At 41.3% G+C, this 18,033-nt stretch overlaps 1 protein-coding gene across 4 annotated transcripts in view; it reads right to left on the bottom strand.

The window, feature by feature from the left end:
- Window positions 1–260: 260 nt before the first annotated feature.
- Window positions 261–18,033, bottom strand: part of fcho2 (FCH and mu domain containing endocytic adaptor 2) — a 40,923-nt gene continuing 23,150 nt past the window's right edge. The window contains exons 11-29 of one of the 4 annotated variants that reach the window (XM_062412200.1): window positions 17,966–17,990; window positions 17,704–17,760; window positions 16,565–16,622; window positions 16,204–16,379; window positions 13,704–13,728; window positions 13,050–13,094; window positions 12,289–12,328; window positions 11,567–11,652; window positions 8,262–8,377; window positions 8,032–8,161; window positions 7,758–7,868; window positions 7,391–7,450; window positions 6,717–6,828; window positions 5,528–5,683; window positions 4,625–4,757; window positions 3,818–4,017; window positions 3,281–3,345; window positions 2,989–3,153; window positions 261–2,899 (exon numbers count right to left, since the gene is read on the bottom strand). In XM_062412200.1, coding sequence (XP_062268184.1) covers window positions 2,877–2,899; window positions 2,989–3,153; window positions 3,281–3,345; window positions 3,818–4,017; window positions 4,625–4,757; window positions 5,528–5,683; window positions 6,717–6,828; window positions 7,391–7,450; window positions 7,758–7,868; window positions 8,032–8,161; window positions 8,262–8,377; window positions 11,567–11,652; window positions 12,289–12,328; window positions 13,050–13,094; window positions 13,704–13,728; window positions 16,204–16,379; window positions 16,565–16,622; window positions 17,704–17,760; window positions 17,966–17,990 — 1,783 coding nt within the window. In that variant the 3' untranslated portion in view covers window positions 261–2,876. The remainder of the gene's footprint in view (window positions 2,900–2,988; window positions 3,154–3,280; window positions 3,346–3,817; window positions 4,018–4,624; window positions 4,758–5,527; window positions 5,684–6,716; window positions 6,829–7,390; window positions 7,451–7,757; window positions 7,869–8,031; window positions 8,162–8,261; window positions 8,378–11,566; window positions 11,653–12,288; window positions 12,329–13,049; window positions 13,095–13,703; window positions 13,729–16,203; window positions 16,380–16,564; window positions 16,623–17,703; window positions 17,761–17,965; window positions 17,991–18,033) is intronic. The other 3 variants (XM_062412202.1, XM_062412201.1, XM_062412203.1) reach the window with 3 other exon arrangements.

The following is an 18,033-nucleotide window of genomic DNA, read 5'->3' as shown; positions in this document are numbered from 1 at the left end:
AATGTTAACATGATTAAGTTTAGCTAAGGTTCACCATCAACATATGAAAAAAGTTGCTAGATAGACAGTGTAGCTCTGAGACCAATTCATGAATGTGAGTGAAACATGGATTGATGTGTTTACCATAAAGGTGTGTAGAAGGTTTCAAGACATATTTATTATCAAGCATTTTAGTGAGAGGACTGTCCTTTAGAAGACGTGCACTATACCCACTTCCTGTTATTTTCCAGGGCTTAAAGGAATCACACAGAACACACTCGAAGTAGTCATTTTCATATATTTGTATATATTCATATATTACACATTTAATACAGGCACAATTAGAAATCATAAAGTAGAGACAAAAAGTGGCTGATATTGGTAAAAATGTACAATTTATGAGAATCATTTACAAAATGTTGCTCTTCACAGAACATATAAAGAAAGAAAATGAAAGTGACCTAGAAATGAGCCTTCAAAAAGTTATTCAGAGAGTTTTGCGGGGACAGCAAGAACCAGCTTGCTAATACTGAATATAACTACAGAATCTGCGAAGTCCATTTTTGTTAATGCATTTGGTTCATCTGACCATAAATCATGGACAGAATTGATTACAGGGGGATCACAGAGCAACATGTTGATTTTTCGCTGTACAAACGTCTGGTGCTACAATTTTACAGGATTTCATATAAACTCATTCATTTCAAACATTTGGCTGATTAAAAGTTCAACAGACAACAACAGTGTCTTGCTCTAAGATAGTATTAAATGCTTGAGTCTTAATCCAGCTACTAAAGAATCATACAAAACATTAAAAACATTATGAATTTAGGAATAGATTTAATCACCCTGGCAAGATATGATGAATTGTGACGTTTCCAAGTGAGACATTAAATTAATCAAATCGGGGTTTGAGTTTAAATCAGCTGTAAACCATTAAAAATTGTTTTAAAGCACTGACAAAATGATTAAACATGAGTCTGAACTGTCGTCTCCTAAAATATCGTTTGAGGTCAGTTGGCCACAGGATGCACAGCGTATGAAACTCCTGCCTCCCACAAGGCTTCATCCATTTTCAATCACAGCTTCCACGCAACTTATTGCATCTCCAGACGAGTCACATACCGACACACCGACCAACTTCAGGATCATCGCGAGGACGAGGTCATCGAAAGTGTGTCCGACTCACAACACAACGTAAAACACTCCATCTAGAAGTACAACAGCCTCTAATAGCAGCAGCAGCAGCAGCAGCCCTCCAAACCTGACACAGTTCCACTCATCCTCTTTCTACACCCGCTCCTGCTGTACAAGAGGCTGAAGCTTATCCCAGCATGCACTATGCGAGAGGCAGGACCCATCAGTAATCTATTACAGGGCAATGGCAACACTGTGTCACAGCATGTAACCACACTGGATTACACAGCGTAGAGCAGTTGGTTTAAGGCATTTCGATTGTTAATTTGGCCTTAATGTGCTACTGTTCTCAAACCTCACTAATGCTCTGTGAGTATATGGCAGGTTGAGGTCGACTGACGAGTACAGAAAAGAAGATATTAGAAGAAAAATAAAATGAGTTCAATGGTCAAACTCAATCCAAGAAGGCAAACGTGACAAATTAATTTCTGGAAGACTGTTGGCTTGTAAAAAGAGGCAACATTTTCCCTTCGGTATCCAAACAGAGCTGTAAAAAACACAACTGGCACGACGTCGGTGCTGTTCTCATGAACTGTGCTTGAGTTTACAAAACAAGTTTGATTCAGGCACATTTCTCCATCGATAGGGCACAAAAGTTTGATTTAAAAAAAACACAGCCAGTTTAGAAAAAGCTACGACTCTTTGGGGTAACGCCCTTGCTGTTTTGTTTTTAAGTATCTAACATTTGACACAACGTTTAAAGTCAAGATTGGTGAGAAGAATAGAAAGTTGGGGTTCAAATGTAGAAAAAAAAGACACGTCGTGACTGAAAGGGGAATTTAAAAGGGGAAACAAATTATAAATTGTAAAAAGACCCCACTGCTCCCAAAGCCCATTATGGGTGATTGTTTAAAAAACTCCATGCATGTTACCACAGAGAAATGTAGCTTAAATCTAGAACAACCCAGATCTGGGTTAAACATTGAAGCACTTTTGTTACCTACTGATCCACAGAATAAGACGAGGCACTGAGGTCAGATTTGAGTTTTTTTGCATTTTGTTTGAAAGCACTTCAAAGTAAGTTTAAAGATCGAGCTTGTGCCATAAGAAAGTGAGAGCGGGTGAGACAGATTCTACCTTCATGGCTTCATTGCACATGCAACAAAAACACAAAAAGACTACTTGTGCGGAGGCTAAGCGAATGATCAGCAAAGAAAAGTGATTTGAGAACTGAGCCAGAGCTGGTGGAGCAGAAGTCTCAGCGTTAATATATACAGATCAGAGGAAAAGGAAAGACATCTTCTCTTCTCTTCCAGACAGAGATGGTTTTGTTTTAAATTCCTCAAACGCTTCTCTTGAAAAGAAGAACAAACATAAGCGGGAAAAAAAGAGAAGCTGAAAGATTGTTAGTGCACTTTTTTCTTTTTCTTTTTTTTATGATTTCAAAAAACAATATAGATGTATATCTAATCCATAAATCGTTTCTGACGATACAAAAGTGAAATGTTGAGAAAGCATTATTCCACTTCATATCTACACAGTTTCCTGAAAGCTCATCTTAGTTTTCTTTTATTCTTTTTTTTTTTTAGACAGTGTTCAATACTCAGTGCTGTTTTATTGTAGTGAGATTCTTGCCTCCTGGGCAAAAAGCACAGTGGTGCTCAGGTGGATCCAGAGGTTTCGGAGGCTAAAGTTGCCAAGTTGTGTGTAGAAAGGGATGTTTGTATGTGAACCATAGCGGGGGGGAGGAGAAGACGACCTCAGCAATCTGCCATATAACGTCCTAAAGAAGAAGAACACAGGAGACAGTTTGAGTTGTTGATGCATTAGATCAGAATCTGGTGAGTATGCATGGTCGTGAGTGTGGCATACCTGAGGCGAATCTCTTCTTGCTGAGAGAAAGTCTGTATCCGGGCCCCTGGAGCTCCATGTCCACTCCGGACAGGGTGCTCCCCTCATTCATAAAATGCACTGCCATAGTGGAGGGGTTCGACGGACCGCTGGACAGCTCGAACTTGGCCCTCAGTGATCCAGCACCTTGGGTCAAACACAGACAGGTACATTCAATCTCCAGCGTCTGGTTCAGGGTTGTACCACAAAATCCACTATCACAGATTCTGCTTGACGAATTTGTAAGAACGGAAACATATTAAAGATTCCATACCTTCATTTTCAGACTTTTCTGAGATGTCACTCAGCTTCCACAAACACTTATTTTGCTCGGAATTCCTAAAATTAGAGAAAAAGTTAAAAAAAAAAAAGCTTAGAGGGGGTATACACTTTTTTAAATTTTTCTCTGTCCTCTGATGTCCACTCCGAAAACTATTCCTGAAGCTCCTGAAACGCCTCATCAGTAGCCCCGCCCATTCTTCCGGGGTGTCAAGATGTGACATGTCATCACAATGCAACACATTTGCATAATGCACGTCAAGCAGCTGGTCTTACGCATGGTACACACTGCATTATCAGGAGGGGGGGGTGGGGGGGGAGACAGGAGCTAAGTGTTTCAGACAGAGGCTGAAAAGAGGAGCTGCAGAAATGGGAGGAAAGTGACGTGTGTTCTGAACATGAAAGCACGTAAACCCAAACTGAAATGATGAACCTGAATATGAGCAGTATATGTCTCCTTTAAATCTCCTGTTTAACTGAGATGCATCACACATGTTGTGCTCCCGCTGATTCAACCAGCGCCACGTCTCACCATATGGAGTTGGGCAGAGACTGCAGGTTGGTGACCCCCCCGTCAACAGGCACTAAGATCTGGACGTTGGTGAGCTGCCCAGGGGAGGCCATGGAATCTGGGTTGTAGCGGTAGTCCACCCTCAGGTCCGTTGTAGTGTCTGTACACTTCCAGTACACGGCCATGTTGAGAGGCGTGGAATGGATCCCATCAGACAACACCTGAACACAGCAGCGCGGTGAAATACAGAACAGTCAGTTTTAACAGCATTTTGAACAATAACAGCGATTTTTGTTAATAAATCGAATTGGTCCCTGTGATGGAAACAGAACCAAAGCACAACTCATTTCAATAAACAGAAACCAGGACCAAGACCAACTCTTCTCACATCACCAAACTTTTTTGACCAGACTCAGCAAATGTATAGGTTTTTTTTAACACTTCATATTTATTCATCAGGAGAATTCTACAAAGTGGAACCCTAACCCTAACCCTAACCCTTAAAAGATTTTGGTCATTAGTTTCAAGCACACAGTTCATTCTGCCTAAATGATATGCACCACTTTTCTTTATGACAATCCTGTGAAATCATTTCTCTGTAACTTTGGAACATGGCTATCGAAGCTCTTTCAAATTTAAAGAATACATTCTACATGCTCTATGTTTCTCCCTCCCTTGCCCTCGCTATCATTTTGTTTTTTGGACTCTTTTCTCTCAGGTTCGTTTGAAGTGTGAAGCACTTTGGGGGAAATGTGTTTTCAGACAGCATTCCACGACTGCATTTATTTGATATAGATTATGCTCCCGGCTGGACGCTGGCTGACAGACCTGGTATTTTAGGATGTCCACATTGTAGTAGGAAGCTGAGGGATTCTGATCAGAGGCTTTTCTGAGGTAGGACGTCAGCGCTTGCATGTTGAACCAGAAGTCCTTGGAATTTGAGTCACTTTGGGAAGGATCACTGGATAAAGAGCAAGCAGTTAGAAATATACACACACAACCACACAGGCACACAGACACACACATGGAATTATCAGAGACTCAATTATTCATTGCTCTTCTTGGCTTTGTGTGTAAAGCTCCAATAGCTTGGAAAAAATGACCCTGTTTTATCCAACCAGCTTCTAAATCATAAATTCCAGTGAATTCAATTAGTCCAGCCATGTGGGCTTGAGGTAACCGGAGCGAGAATCATAAAAAAAAGGAAACGTAAAAAGAAACAGAAAACGTTGTCATTTTAGAAATGAACCGGTCACAAACTCTTTTTTTTTTAAATAGCGCTGACAAATGTAATGGCACCTTGATACACCACTGCATGTGATGTAAAACACACACAAATCCCCTTGGACTGAGACAAAAGAGGTGAGAGAAAACATAAAGTGTGTTAAATGAAGCAGCTGTTATATTAAGTTTGCTGTTCTTTGCTATTTTAGGGCGCTAAGTATTTCAGAAAGGACATGAGCTGTTGAGAACCTGGCTGTTAAAGTCTGGTGGAAAATACTTCCCTGACAACTTAATGATGGGTTTATGTCAGATTACTAATTGAATTTCCCCTCGCTGACGCAGACTACATTTCCTCCATTCTCCCTCGTATCATCAGGGCCAAACCGTCCTTTGACTCGACCGCAACTCAAACAAGTTATCAAGTCATCAACTCTGCGAGTGTCTTCACACGCAACGCACACACGCCTGTTTGTATTGTAGCTGCCGTGAGTTCACCGGACACCTCACCTGTATAAGAGCTGCTGGTTGGGTAGGATCTGCTCCAGCCTGCTGATGTTCTTCAGTTTGAAGGAGAGGGCGGCTGGGGAGGGGTTGGAGGTGAACACCTTGATGATGCCCATGGGGAACGACAGAGTCATGTCCCCGGTGATCTTCACAATGCACCTGTGGAGTGCAGAAATGTGAATATGAGCTAATTCATAGAATGGCTAGATGAGTGACCCGGATGAGAATCATCACAGACAAAGTATCCATGAAAGCTTCCTAGTGTGATGTCTTTAAATCTCATGCTCTGTCCAAAAGACGAGTAAAACGAGTCAATAAGCATTTTTTAAAAAGGCATGAAAAGCCTCTACTTGAGAAACAGAATCTTAAGAATGTTTGGCATTTGTTAAAGACCTGAACAATTAATCTATTATCAAAATTACAGTTAATTCTTTGCTCCACTTTTCGTTTCATTACTATAACTGAATACAAAGTCATACTTGACAGATTTGGTCTTAAGCCTGTTAATCCGCTCTTTATATAAAGGTCCGTCCAAGGCCTGTTTAAAGCAGATATCCAGCCTGCTGTTGACTTCTGGATCAATCCAACATATTGGCTTTAGGTATTAACATATGTCCACATATGTGAGTCTTAATGTGTGTCTGTCTGCCTCTATGGACTAATATTGATCAAGTTTCTAAATAACTTCTGGGATGAGAAGAGTCTTCCTCCATTTGGGGTCCGTCCTGGGCTGCGGTGGTTAACGACCCACAGCGTGGCTCAACCCTGCACCGCGTCTCTGCTGCATTGCTTATGAAATGTTCCATTTGCTAATCCCTGCAAAAATAAGCTTTTTTGCACGCCGGCAATTTAACAGCAGTTAACTAATAAAAGGCTGTATGTTTTCACTGCCCCAGACTATAATCTGCCCCATGTAGGTTATCCACTCTGAAAGAATGGTGTCGGGCTAACGCAAAACATTCCACACATGCAGAGCGAGGGGGGGGAGATACACTCTGCAAAATTGGCAGCCAGAGACCTACTGAGCAAAGTGTACATTGGCAAGGGACCATGAAGCACAACACCACGTAATGTACGGTATATCTTATAGCGTCATGTGTGTTATTGTTTAAGTTCAAATATGGACAAAAATGTGAATGCGTGCAGGTCCACGCCGGGTCCTTTGAGCAGTAGGAGGTCATGTGAGACTCACTTAGAAGGATCAGCTCCTTTGAAGTAAGCATTAACCGACTCTGTGAAGGCCACGGCAATGGGCAAAGCATCTTGGGATGCCAGGGTCACAGGGCTGGGACCGCGAGACGTCCCTGAGAAAGAGAAAAGGCACAGAGATTCAGGCCTGTTGACTCAGCTGCAGTTCAGACTCTCAGATCATCGGGCTCACATCAGAATGAGGAAGGTTTGATCATGCAATGATGCATTATATAATTAGGAATAGTTGTATTATTACATCTTGTGCGGTCAGTCATTCATACAGCGCAAATCAGTACATTCTGTTATTTTTCAAATAAACAGAAATACAACACGGATTGAGAGCAGTTCGTGCTACAGCTGCTTTAGTCATAATTAAATACTGGTAGACAGTCGGAATGACCTCAGACGGCTCAGATGAAAACTTAAATTCAGAAAAGATGTAGCAGTCGTATCATTCATTATTTTAACAACTCAAAACGATCGACAACTCTGTATAAAGTTAGAAGCTTTTTATAGAAAGACAAATGTCAGAAACATGAGGGCAGATAAATGCAATCAGGGCAAAGCAAAAAAAAACAAAAAACGGTCCAGTCGTCGATCCAGTCCATTCAACACACTGGTGTTAGTTTTGGTTAAATACAGAGGAGAGTCCTCCTGTATGAACTTCAACCATACCTGATGGTGTTTCACAGCGCTTCTCAAAGGTAGGCAGCTTCGCTATGAACACATCATCCTCTTTACGCCAAATTAAAAGGCATAAAGGGGAAAGGAGGAGATAAACAAACCCAGAGAGCACAAATGTGAGGACAGATGATGCTGAGCGCTGTTGTGAGCCGCTCTCTGAATGTGTGGTGGCGGCAGGTGAGCCCTTAAGCTGACAAGGCTGATGTGATTTGCACAGAGATGAACAAAGAGCTGACGGGCCCTAATGATGACGTTCATGGAATCAGTGAAATGTATGCAGAGCAGAGACGATGTCTGACAGCACCATGGAAAGGAGTGTCTCTCTGAGAGAAACGAGAGTTGGGAAAGGCAGACTCACTTTGGCTTAGTAGAAAAAAAGGAGATAGGAAGAGCAGCTCGGGCTCTGGGGAGGAGAGGGGGTGAGCAAAGGTGTGCTCGGCCCTTGTAAGGAGAGGAGTGAAGCAGGGAGCTGAAGAGGCAGTGAAGGAAGAGGGAGAAAGGAGAAAACAGGACATTATGGTGCAGAGACAAGGGCATGTGGAACACTGGCGAGGGGCTGAGGAAATAGATAATAAATAGACAAATGTACGTATGTGTATAGAAAAGGTAAAGAGGATGCTGAGGAGGCTTACCAACGGTGGGGGTGTTGCCGGCGCTGAGAGAGGCATTCGAGGACAAGGAGGAGGAACTCTCCGCCCGGGCGAGTGGGGCAGTAGGTGGAGGACTGGCGCCGGACATTTTGGGTGGGCTGAACGGTCGTACCTGCAAAAGGGGAGTCAATGACACAGGATGGTACTGCAATGTTAGAATGGAATTACAACAGCACATGTGTTGCTCATGTCGGGGAGATTTAGTTACTCACAATCTCATTTATTCCTGTGAGTTTTCCAGTGGGGAGCTTGGGCCTGGAGGAGGGTCGTGGTGGGGGCACCAGGGCTCCAGCTGTCAGCGGCGTGGTGGGCCGGTTCGGTAATGGCACTGCACAGGTAAACAAGGTTCCACTAGTTAGTGACAGATTAACAGCAGGAAAAGAAAATCGGTGCTCACATGTTCATATATAACTGCGCTTCAAAACCATCATGCATCATCCTTAAACCTCGTATTTGTAAATATTAACAGCAAAGCGTAAAAAAAATAAAAAAAAAATCAACACAGGAATCACAAACACATTCCAAAATATATTTCACAAAAATAAAATCAAAGACAAAACAAATCTGTTACAAAACAGGCAGTGAGTTGAATAAACACATGTCCATACAATTAAATAAAGAAAAATACAACAAAAAACATTCAAATAGGAACCTAATGCAAAAACAAATAACAACAAATAGTAAACACAAAACAAATAATAATAATCAAGCAAAAGCAATATAAAATATTTAGTTCAAACTCCAAACTCAGGCATGAAGCACGCTCTGACATTAGCAGTAATGTTACCATTGAATACTTTGCTTGGTGGAGATGCACCCATCGACCTATCTGTAATCCCAGTGAAGACATCCGTGAAGCAGGAGTTGCCGTCCTCTCTGCTGCCCGCTGCTTTGCAGTAGGTGTCTGCAGAGTCATCAGAGAGGAAGCGGCTTGCCCTGCCAGAGCCCGGCGGAGGCCTCTGGAGCTCCTTCACGCACGGCCCTGATCCCTGGCGGCGAGGCGGAGCGAAGCCATCACTGAAAGCGATCCACTGGCTCTGGGACCAGGACACGGAGGAGAAGGCGTCGACGCTCTTTGGAGGGCTGGCGGCGGCCGGGCTTCTGGTGGGGTCCACCGTCTCAGTCGGCAGGGTGATGGGGGCGCTCTGGGCCCGCGCCGGTACGGGTTTGCTTGCTTGGAAAGCGTTTTCCGGTGAGTCCCACGGAGAGGACGTGGATGAAGAGAAAGAGGAGACATCTTTGGATTGCTGGCTCTCTGCCAGGGGAGGGGAGCGCTCCCGTTGTGGCACCGTCTCGACTGAAGGAGGTGATGCGATTGACAGAGGCGATAAACATGACAAAGCAGAGTAAAGAGAGCAACCCTTGAGACATGAAGTCATATAGCAGCAAATCATGGAGTCAAACTGTTTCCTGTCGGTTCTCCCTGACAGATACAATCATTCTGCTGTTAGGTCTCATACTAATGAAGCAGCAGAATAACCTCTGATGTTGTGTCCTGCTTGGATCTCCGGTTTCCTCAGGTTGCTTTAAAAAGACACATTTCACAAGAGATAGACAAAACTTCTTACAGCGGACAATATCTGTTTTACCTTTTGGCATTCAACCAAATAGGAATCACCTCTGTGTCCTGAGTTTTTATTATGATCTTTTTGTCTTTCCTGAGTGTTTATAATGTGTTTTTCAGCCTATTTAATTGTTTCAGACACATTTGGAGTGGTAAGGTTTTATAGCTGCACAGTTATATAATACTCAAATTTAATGTTAGCTGAATTTTTATTACAGTTGGTGGGAATTTGGCGAATCAAAACCAATATAGAAATCATAAAATTAAGTTACTTGAATCTACTGTAGCTCAAAATGAGCTTAAAACATGTCAATATTTGTTTTTGTTTTTGTGTTCTTAAGAAACACCAGGCACACCGTTCAATAAGAATGTATCAAACCCGGATTTCAGACATGCATGAGAACATGTCCTGACAATTAAAAGTCACACACACATGCTTCTGAAGCACAAAATACTTTGAGGTTTACATAAGGAGAAACTAAAACTTAACATAAATACCATGCAAAACAGCAGCTGATGAATGCTTCGAGTTCTTCAAACAAGGTTTCATTTAGATTATTGGGGCGGACTGGTTTTACCTGATGCCTCTGGCAGAAAGACGTCTGAATCATTCATCAGAAAAGATGGGGATGGAGAGATTGAAAGGAAAACAGAGCCAAGGTCTAACAAGAGAAGTTCAAATAAATAAATCAAAGTAAATAAAAACATCGAATGATTTAAATTCAGATAGCAAAAACGAAAAAGCAGAAATAAAAAATGTGTAAAACAGGGAAACATAAGAATGTACAGACCAAAATAAAGTGAATAGAACATAGTGGCATAAAATAAAGAAAAAGTCCATCAATCGTTTTTAATCCCTGCCTCAGAGTTTAATCTTTGTAAATCCGCACAGACTAGATGTGTTTAATGTGTCATGTGTGTGTTTGGAGCTGGTAAAACAGCTCCACTGTACACAGAGATTTAACAAGCTGTATGCGGGGACTTAATTCCCATCACCGCATCTTAATCGGGGCACTTTACGATGCTCTTTTGACTTGTAAGTCACAACCTTTGACAGCCAACAAGACAATGTTTGACAACATACGTGCCAATGGGCTTTACAGCCGACCCGCTGACCTCCACTAGGTGCCAATTAACTGTGGATTACCCTTAGCCTAGGCAATGGGTCAGCGCTAATGTCACCCTGTTTAAACACTGGTGTCATGCACGTAAAGCCACGAGAGTCACACTGTCACACTTTTTGTGCAGCGAAAACCTTGAGAGGGAAATGCTTAGAGAAGGTTTACTGCAAACACTTGAGGTAGATTTTGAATCAAAAAGCAGAGACAAGCAAGAAAGCACCAACTGGGGAAATGACTGATAGAGTAATCCTGATTTGATCAGCCTCTCAGTGTATTCACATTCCTACAGCACGCTGGATTTTATTGGTGGTGCTTGTTTCAGATTGTCTATCTAAGCCCAAACGTTTCACAGATAATGATGAATGCATGAATCCAATGCAGTTGAATCTCACTGGTTAAAGCCTCACTATTTCATGATCACTTTCTTTACACTGTATCATAACGGTTTTCATCCACCGCCACCGCAAACCAGACATTTGCTGCTATGTTGCTGTTTCACGTTCAAAGTTTTCAACGGGCTAAATGTTACAGCAGTCAACAGAAAACAGTCAGCATTAATCACTGACCATGACCGTTCTCATAAAACTGTCATTTATTTCAGGGCATTTTACTGTCAGAAGATTGTTCTGTTGTTTTTCGGAAAACTCATAAGGCCAAATGTAAAATCAGATTTAGTTGAAATATTTGTTTGACCGGTCTTAAATTCAAGTGAGCTCTCGTAGGTTCACATTTAGTTGAGGGATTCTGCTACAGAGCAAAGATTTAAAGTGTCATCCATGAAATCATGGTACAATATGAGCACAGAGGTGCTGGTAAAACAAAGGGATGTTACCTGCTGAGGAGGACACAGAGGAGGAGGAGCCTGCTGCCAGAGTCGGGCTGAACGGGTCCAGAGACAGAAGGTCGTTGTTGGTCAGTCTGACAGAGGAGAGAGGGAGTCAAAACAAACCTTCTCACATTTTCAAGAGGGTTTTTCTTTCTTTCATCAAACCATGGAACTGGAGACCAGCGATAGACAATTTGATCGCTTGGGGGTAGTCAATGTATGCAAGAGTAGTGTTAGCTCCTGGATGAAACTACAAAGCAACACAGAAATTAGAATTTGTGAATTGCCAACATAAACCATCAAGCGAAATTGGCAGCTTTTGCTGAAGGCTCCGAATACAAGCAGGGTAGCGTGAAGTGCACAACGGGTGATGCAAGATCTCTCACAGTCTCACTATTTTTCACACAGAATGTTTATTTTATTTTCCATAAATTACAGAGCAGACCTCTGTTCAAACAGCGGCTCCATGCATCTGTACTTGAGCAAAGATACCATGGCGCCTTAAAAACATCTTTAGATGCACAGTAGCGTGCAGATTCTAGAGATTATCTTAATAACAAGTCCATACAAATCGATTTTAAAGCAGCTTTTAAGCACAACAATTTACAAATACTAGTTCAAGCGCACAAATGAGATTAACGTTAAAACAGTAGCAGCTATTAACACGTTGGCAATTAAACAGACATTAGTTTAAAAAGGAAGTTGGGATGTTTTCCTCCAGTACTCACTCATACGATGTTGGCACTCGAGGTTTTGCCAGCTCATCGCCTGCAGCGAGGGCAAAACAAACACACACTCAGACCTGCATCGAGTGATGACAGCAAATACACTTTCACAGCGAGGAAAAAATGTAATCGAAAAACCAACACGGGAGCTTTTTCACCATCTTGTATCCAAAACATTTGTTAAAAAAGTATATCACACCTTAAGCCAGAAACACAAGTGAGGTTTTGACTGAGTGGGAACCACTCTTTCTGCCATGGAAAATTTTAGAAATATATTTGCAGTAAGATTTACTTTAGATACAAAACATTTTTATTTACGCCTTATAAAGCAAAACCTTACTGCAAAAGCATTAAGACAACCCGCTAATGTGTTTTCGATGGGGTGGTAACACTTTACAACAGGTTGTGGGGGAGGGGGGGGATTTAGCAACTAAAAAATAAAATCAGGCGTTGCTTGGTTACTCTGTGCCCCTTTCTAAAGTGTTACAATAACCTGCTAAAGATTCATACAAGCAGAACTGAAGCACCAGAGGTAAGAGGATGCGGCTGAAAGGACCCAAATTCATAACCGCACATGTCAGTAGAATTCTTCATTATAAGTCAGTGAGAGAACACGGTGTCAGTGGTGTTAGCTGGTGTCAGCTGCATCAGCTGAGTGAAGAGGCTCCTATGAGGGGACAGAGATGAGAGCTGTGGCAGGTACGTTGGGCGGAGGAGGGCAAGGCAGGGTTGGAGGGTAACTACTGCAGCGACCACATACTCACCACGACTCTGAGCCTTAGGGCTTAATGCAGATACTCCTGTGATCCCTAAGCATATGTACAGTACATCTATCAATGCCATTGCCTTGTGTAAATTTGACTCAGTGAGTGTTTCAGCAGCATAATGTGAATACAAATAACATTAACACATTATCATTTAGGGTCATGCAAAGGCTGAATCTGAGAGTTTGGAACAAAAAGAAAAGAAAGAGCTTTTCAGCTGATAAAATAAAAAATAGATTTTCTGAATTTATAGTCAAGGATTTTATGATTTTTTAATGTGCATTAAGACGGCATGGAGCTTGAATCATTACATGACGGATCAAACACACTAAACTGTAACTGTCTGGAGAAGATAAAATAAAAATCTGACATGTCAAAAAGACAAACAGCTAATGTAGCAATTAATGGTATTTGGAGAAATAACCCTGAAGCTCACATTTACAGGAACGAAACAGTTATTTACTTTGTCTTGGGATGTGTGGATTTTGGCTACATTTCTGGATTTTCCTTTTTAAAGACAGCCTCTTTAAAAACCTCCCAGGCCAAAAAAAACGAAGCTGAGGAGTTGTACAGTTGACCCCCCCCCCCCCTCCTTCTTTCACAGTCATCCGGCAACACACAGATACAGAGAGGTCAGACTGAGAAAATACTCACTGGACTGGTTCCTCCGCATCTGTCCCTGAAAACAAAACAAAAAAAGAGCAATTAATCAAAGACGCATGAGACCTACCACAAATTTTCATCGGTGCTTTCCAAAACTTGGCTGATTTTGTCCCAAACAAAACTTAAAAAAAGAAGAAGAAAAAATGACAAGACAGAAATTATCAGTCCCGATGTAGGACACATAAAACTGGCAGTTAATAAAGAAAGAACTCTACGGGTCATCATGTTTTTCTCCGCTTCACTCCAACATTGCAACTTTTGGAAACACAAACCCAAATCCTCTTATGTCAAATAGGTTGATGTAAGCCTCGAACAGTTGTTTATATAACAATATATACAATTTCACATATATATAACCGCTGTGAAAATAGGGTTAAGAAAACTTTGAGGGATATTATTGATTATTCCCAGAGGCCGAGGGCATTTTCCACTTCAGAGTTAGAGACAGTAAATCACAGGACTACTCCCGACTCACACATACCAGACGTTAAACGTAGGGTAAAAAAAAAAATCACTATCATCGCCCGTACGACAATCAGTCATAGACAAAACAGCGCGTGCCCCCAAAACTTCACCAACTTCCTTCCCAGAGCCTTTTTTTTGTGAGGAAAGTAAATCTGCCATGTCACGCTGCGTAACACAAGATATGCGAGAGATGCTCTTGGGGGCCACCAACCCAATGGAAACTCAGAGCATCAATTTCAATAAAGAACGTTTTCGTACGAGGAGAATGGTTGGGGGGACGGTCGAGGGAGGAGGGGAGAAAAAAAAAACAAAATGGGTTTAAGGAACATAGCAAAAGCGTTTAACCACCGTAGAGCTGTGAGGCCAGGGTTTAGTCCCACAGGCGCTAAGCGGCAAATGGGTTCAATTACGGCTCTTGCTGGCCACACACACACACGACTTCCATTGCTATTTCAATAAAGGGAACACCGTGGAGGGAGAACCAAACAGGAGAAGAAATGAAAAAGACAGAAAAATGAGCACTGAGGGGGGAAAAAAGGAAAATCTCTCAGTAATTCACACCAGATGATGCAACATTCGTCATCACCTTGGCTGTATGCTGGAAATTTAATCAGGAACTTTTGGGATACATATAAAGCAGGGGAAGGGTGCAGAAAATACATCTTAACAGATATAGAGGAAATAAAATGCAATGTAATGATTCGTTTTTAGTATTTAATTGAAAATAAGTCAAACACACAAACAGCGGTTTATGTTTTTTTTTGTTTAAGGATGAGAAAGTAATTGCGGGTTCGAGTCACGACAACAACCAAAACCGAACTGCAAGGAACAAAGTCTAATGTTTAAAAGAAAACATCCATCCTCCTGAGTCTTGTAACATTAAATAGAAGAAAAAAAAACATCCTCTTTAAACTTGAAATGTATCGTTACCATAATTCCAAGAGTGGAAAAAAGGAAAAAGTTAAAAAGAGGCCTATAAAGTATTCATAAATAGCCACAACAGAGTCCTGACTGGAAGAAGTGGTATCCAATAAAAGCCAAAGAGTGAAAGCAAAGAAAGAAACAAGGCAAAGTAAGAGTGAGGTTCAACACAAACAGTGAGGAGGAATGGTGGGGAGAGCCGGGGAGGGGAGAGGCTGAGGCGGAGGCAGCGGGAGGAAGATGCCGTGACATTGGTTTAATGTGCAGCCGGGGAGTGCGACGGGTGAAACCCACTAGACCCCCATTCATTCGCGACACTGAGCGTGCCCCCTCAGCCACTCCACAACACCATTAACAACAACAACAGCTCAGTGCACCCACGGTGCATGTTTGCACACAAGCAGTAGTGAGGCTTTAAATTTTAATGGCAGTTGCTATTTTCATAGAGCAGTGGAGAGTGATTCAGAGATTGAAGTGATGGTGAGGGACAAGGGGCTGAATGAAGGGCTCCATGACTGAGGTCACGGATCAGACTGGGCTCTCTCTCCGTGTGTGTGTGTACGTGTGTGTGTGTGTGTGTGTGTGTACGCATTTGTGAGTGTGCAGTTTCACAAAACATCCCATGCAAGCGCCTGCAAAGAGAGCTGTGTGTATGAGTCTGCAGCAAAGGCCAACAACATCAGCCACTTAAACGGAAAAATTATTGACCCAGAGTTATTGATATTTTTTTCTTTCAAAATAAAATGTGATCCTGAAGTTGTTCACCATGGAACTGAACTCTGAGCAAAAACACAACATGAAATGTGTGCATGCAGGAAACGCACCGGACCAGAAGCCAATCTGGCATGTGAAATAAATTGGACATAACACATACGCCTTTCCATTGTAAATAAAATAAGCTCCAAGCAAGAGTGATTGATGGCAAACGACTACAGGGGGGATAGGCTGAATAAATGGCATTCCCATGTAGCCTGACAAAGGTTAGATATTCTGCTGTTGCCCTCTAGTGTTGGACAGGCAGAGCAGACGGGCGGTGCAGCAGAGCAGCACAGCAACAGGTTTGAGTTTGGGAGTTTTAATACTTAACATGTCAGTAAAGCCATACCGAGGTGGAGGGCGACAGGATGATGTTTCCAATGGAGGCTTTGAGCTCGTCAATGGTGGCCCGGTTCTGGTGCGTGCCGTTGTTTGGCTGAACGGGCTTGATCTCGACGTGGAACTTCCTGGGTTCGTCTTCATCCTCGGAGTCGCTGGACGAATAGAAGGAATTCTCTTTGGCATGTGAGAAGGAAAAAGGGTTAAGGAGACAACAGGAGCAGAGCAGAAAGTAAAGAGAGGAGGAGAGCATCTACAGTCCAGTTGTGTTAAGTCCTGGTCTCAGGATGCAGATGGTGTGAACAGAAAAAAACAAATAGCACCAATCACTCTTAGAAGGTGGACTGAGTCTTAGAGTGAGAAAAGGATATCGTTTTCATTTCCTTCTGGTCGGATACAGAAGCCCTCCGCATCAACCTGGGGAACATTCTGTAAAAACAAAAGCAGACAAGTTAGACATTTAAAAAAATTCTAGTTGCACAATTCAATCAATACAGAGTTAAAATAAATATATTAGTATAAAAAACAGCTTAATGATACACACCAAAATTTGATTTATCAACATTTAAGATTTTGCTCATCTCATAGTGCTACATTTAGAAAATTCATTAAAATGTAAATCTTCAATCAAGGATTAGACAATAAATTAATTCTGATGATATACATGGAATATTATGCAGTTGGAATACGACAATTATTACTTGTTGATAAGTAGCTTATACAATTACTTTCTCTTTGCATATTAATTATCTGTCTTTTACCTTCAGTACAACTTTATAACTTTGTTCATCCAGATTTGTCTCAGTGTAAGTCATGTAATTGAAATATAATTGATCATATCCTAATGATCAGCAGAGGTATAATGGTTTAATTCTCTTTGCATACTAAACTTTTGTCCTCTGCTAAAATGTTTAACTTTGGACAAACTTTCAAAAAAATTCTGGATTTTAATTTTTTTCAAATGTAAATAAATATAATTTTCATCAAAGTGTGTCATTTAGTCAAGTATAGATAATTTAATTTAAATAACATTAAATGGAGTTCTGGTTTTAATGTTTACATAGAGAAAGAAAATAGTCACTCTCTCCCCTGTTTATACAGTATTTATATAACATTACCAATGAAACACAGTGGAAATGTTACAGACATTTTTCAAAAACTTAACACACACTTAATTCCAGTAATTCTGCACCACGCACAAACATAACTTTTGGCTGACACTCATCTGAAAAAAAAACATGTCATCATGTGCGACAACAGCTTAGCGGTGCAAGCAAACATTATCACAACTACAAATTTTCACATTAAACATTTATATAAGCTGCTTTAGAGGATACAAGAATAGCAGACCAGGGAAATTTTTTTATGGAAATCCAATGTTGATAAAAGAAAAAAAAACGAAAATATAATTTTTGAGTCAATTAAATGTTTTTATTTATTTATGTACGATGGTTTGAATATTCTCTCAGTGTTTGTGTGTGTGTCTGTTTCTGTGTATTAGCTTGCTTACAGCATTCTGGATGTCTATGGCCCCATAGTATCCGGGGGGAGCACCATTGGCAGTGTTCTACAAGCACAAACAGAGAGAAATAAATGAATGAATGAGCAAATCTACAACACAAACAAGAGGGAACAGAGAGAGAGAGAGAGCAAAATAATATGAGCAAGGATCTTTTCTACCTCCTGCTGTTTGAAATCAAAAGAACATCCAAAGCTGAATTAATATTTAAAGAAAACATTCATTAGCGATTTTGGTAAAAAAATATACTCACAGCAGCTTCGACTTCTGTAGACTCCCTGGAAGACAAACGGTCATATAATGATGAGCAGTTTGTATTTA

This window comes from Platichthys flesus, chromosome 19 (genome assembly GCF_949316205.1).
Source record: "Platichthys flesus chromosome 19, fPlaFle2.1, whole genome shotgun sequence".
NCBI classification, from domain to species: domain Eukaryota; kingdom Metazoa; phylum Chordata; class Actinopteri; order Pleuronectiformes; family Pleuronectidae; genus Platichthys; species Platichthys flesus.
Note: the sequence above shows the minus strand (reverse complement) of the source record. Positions and strands in the feature narration are given on the sequence as shown.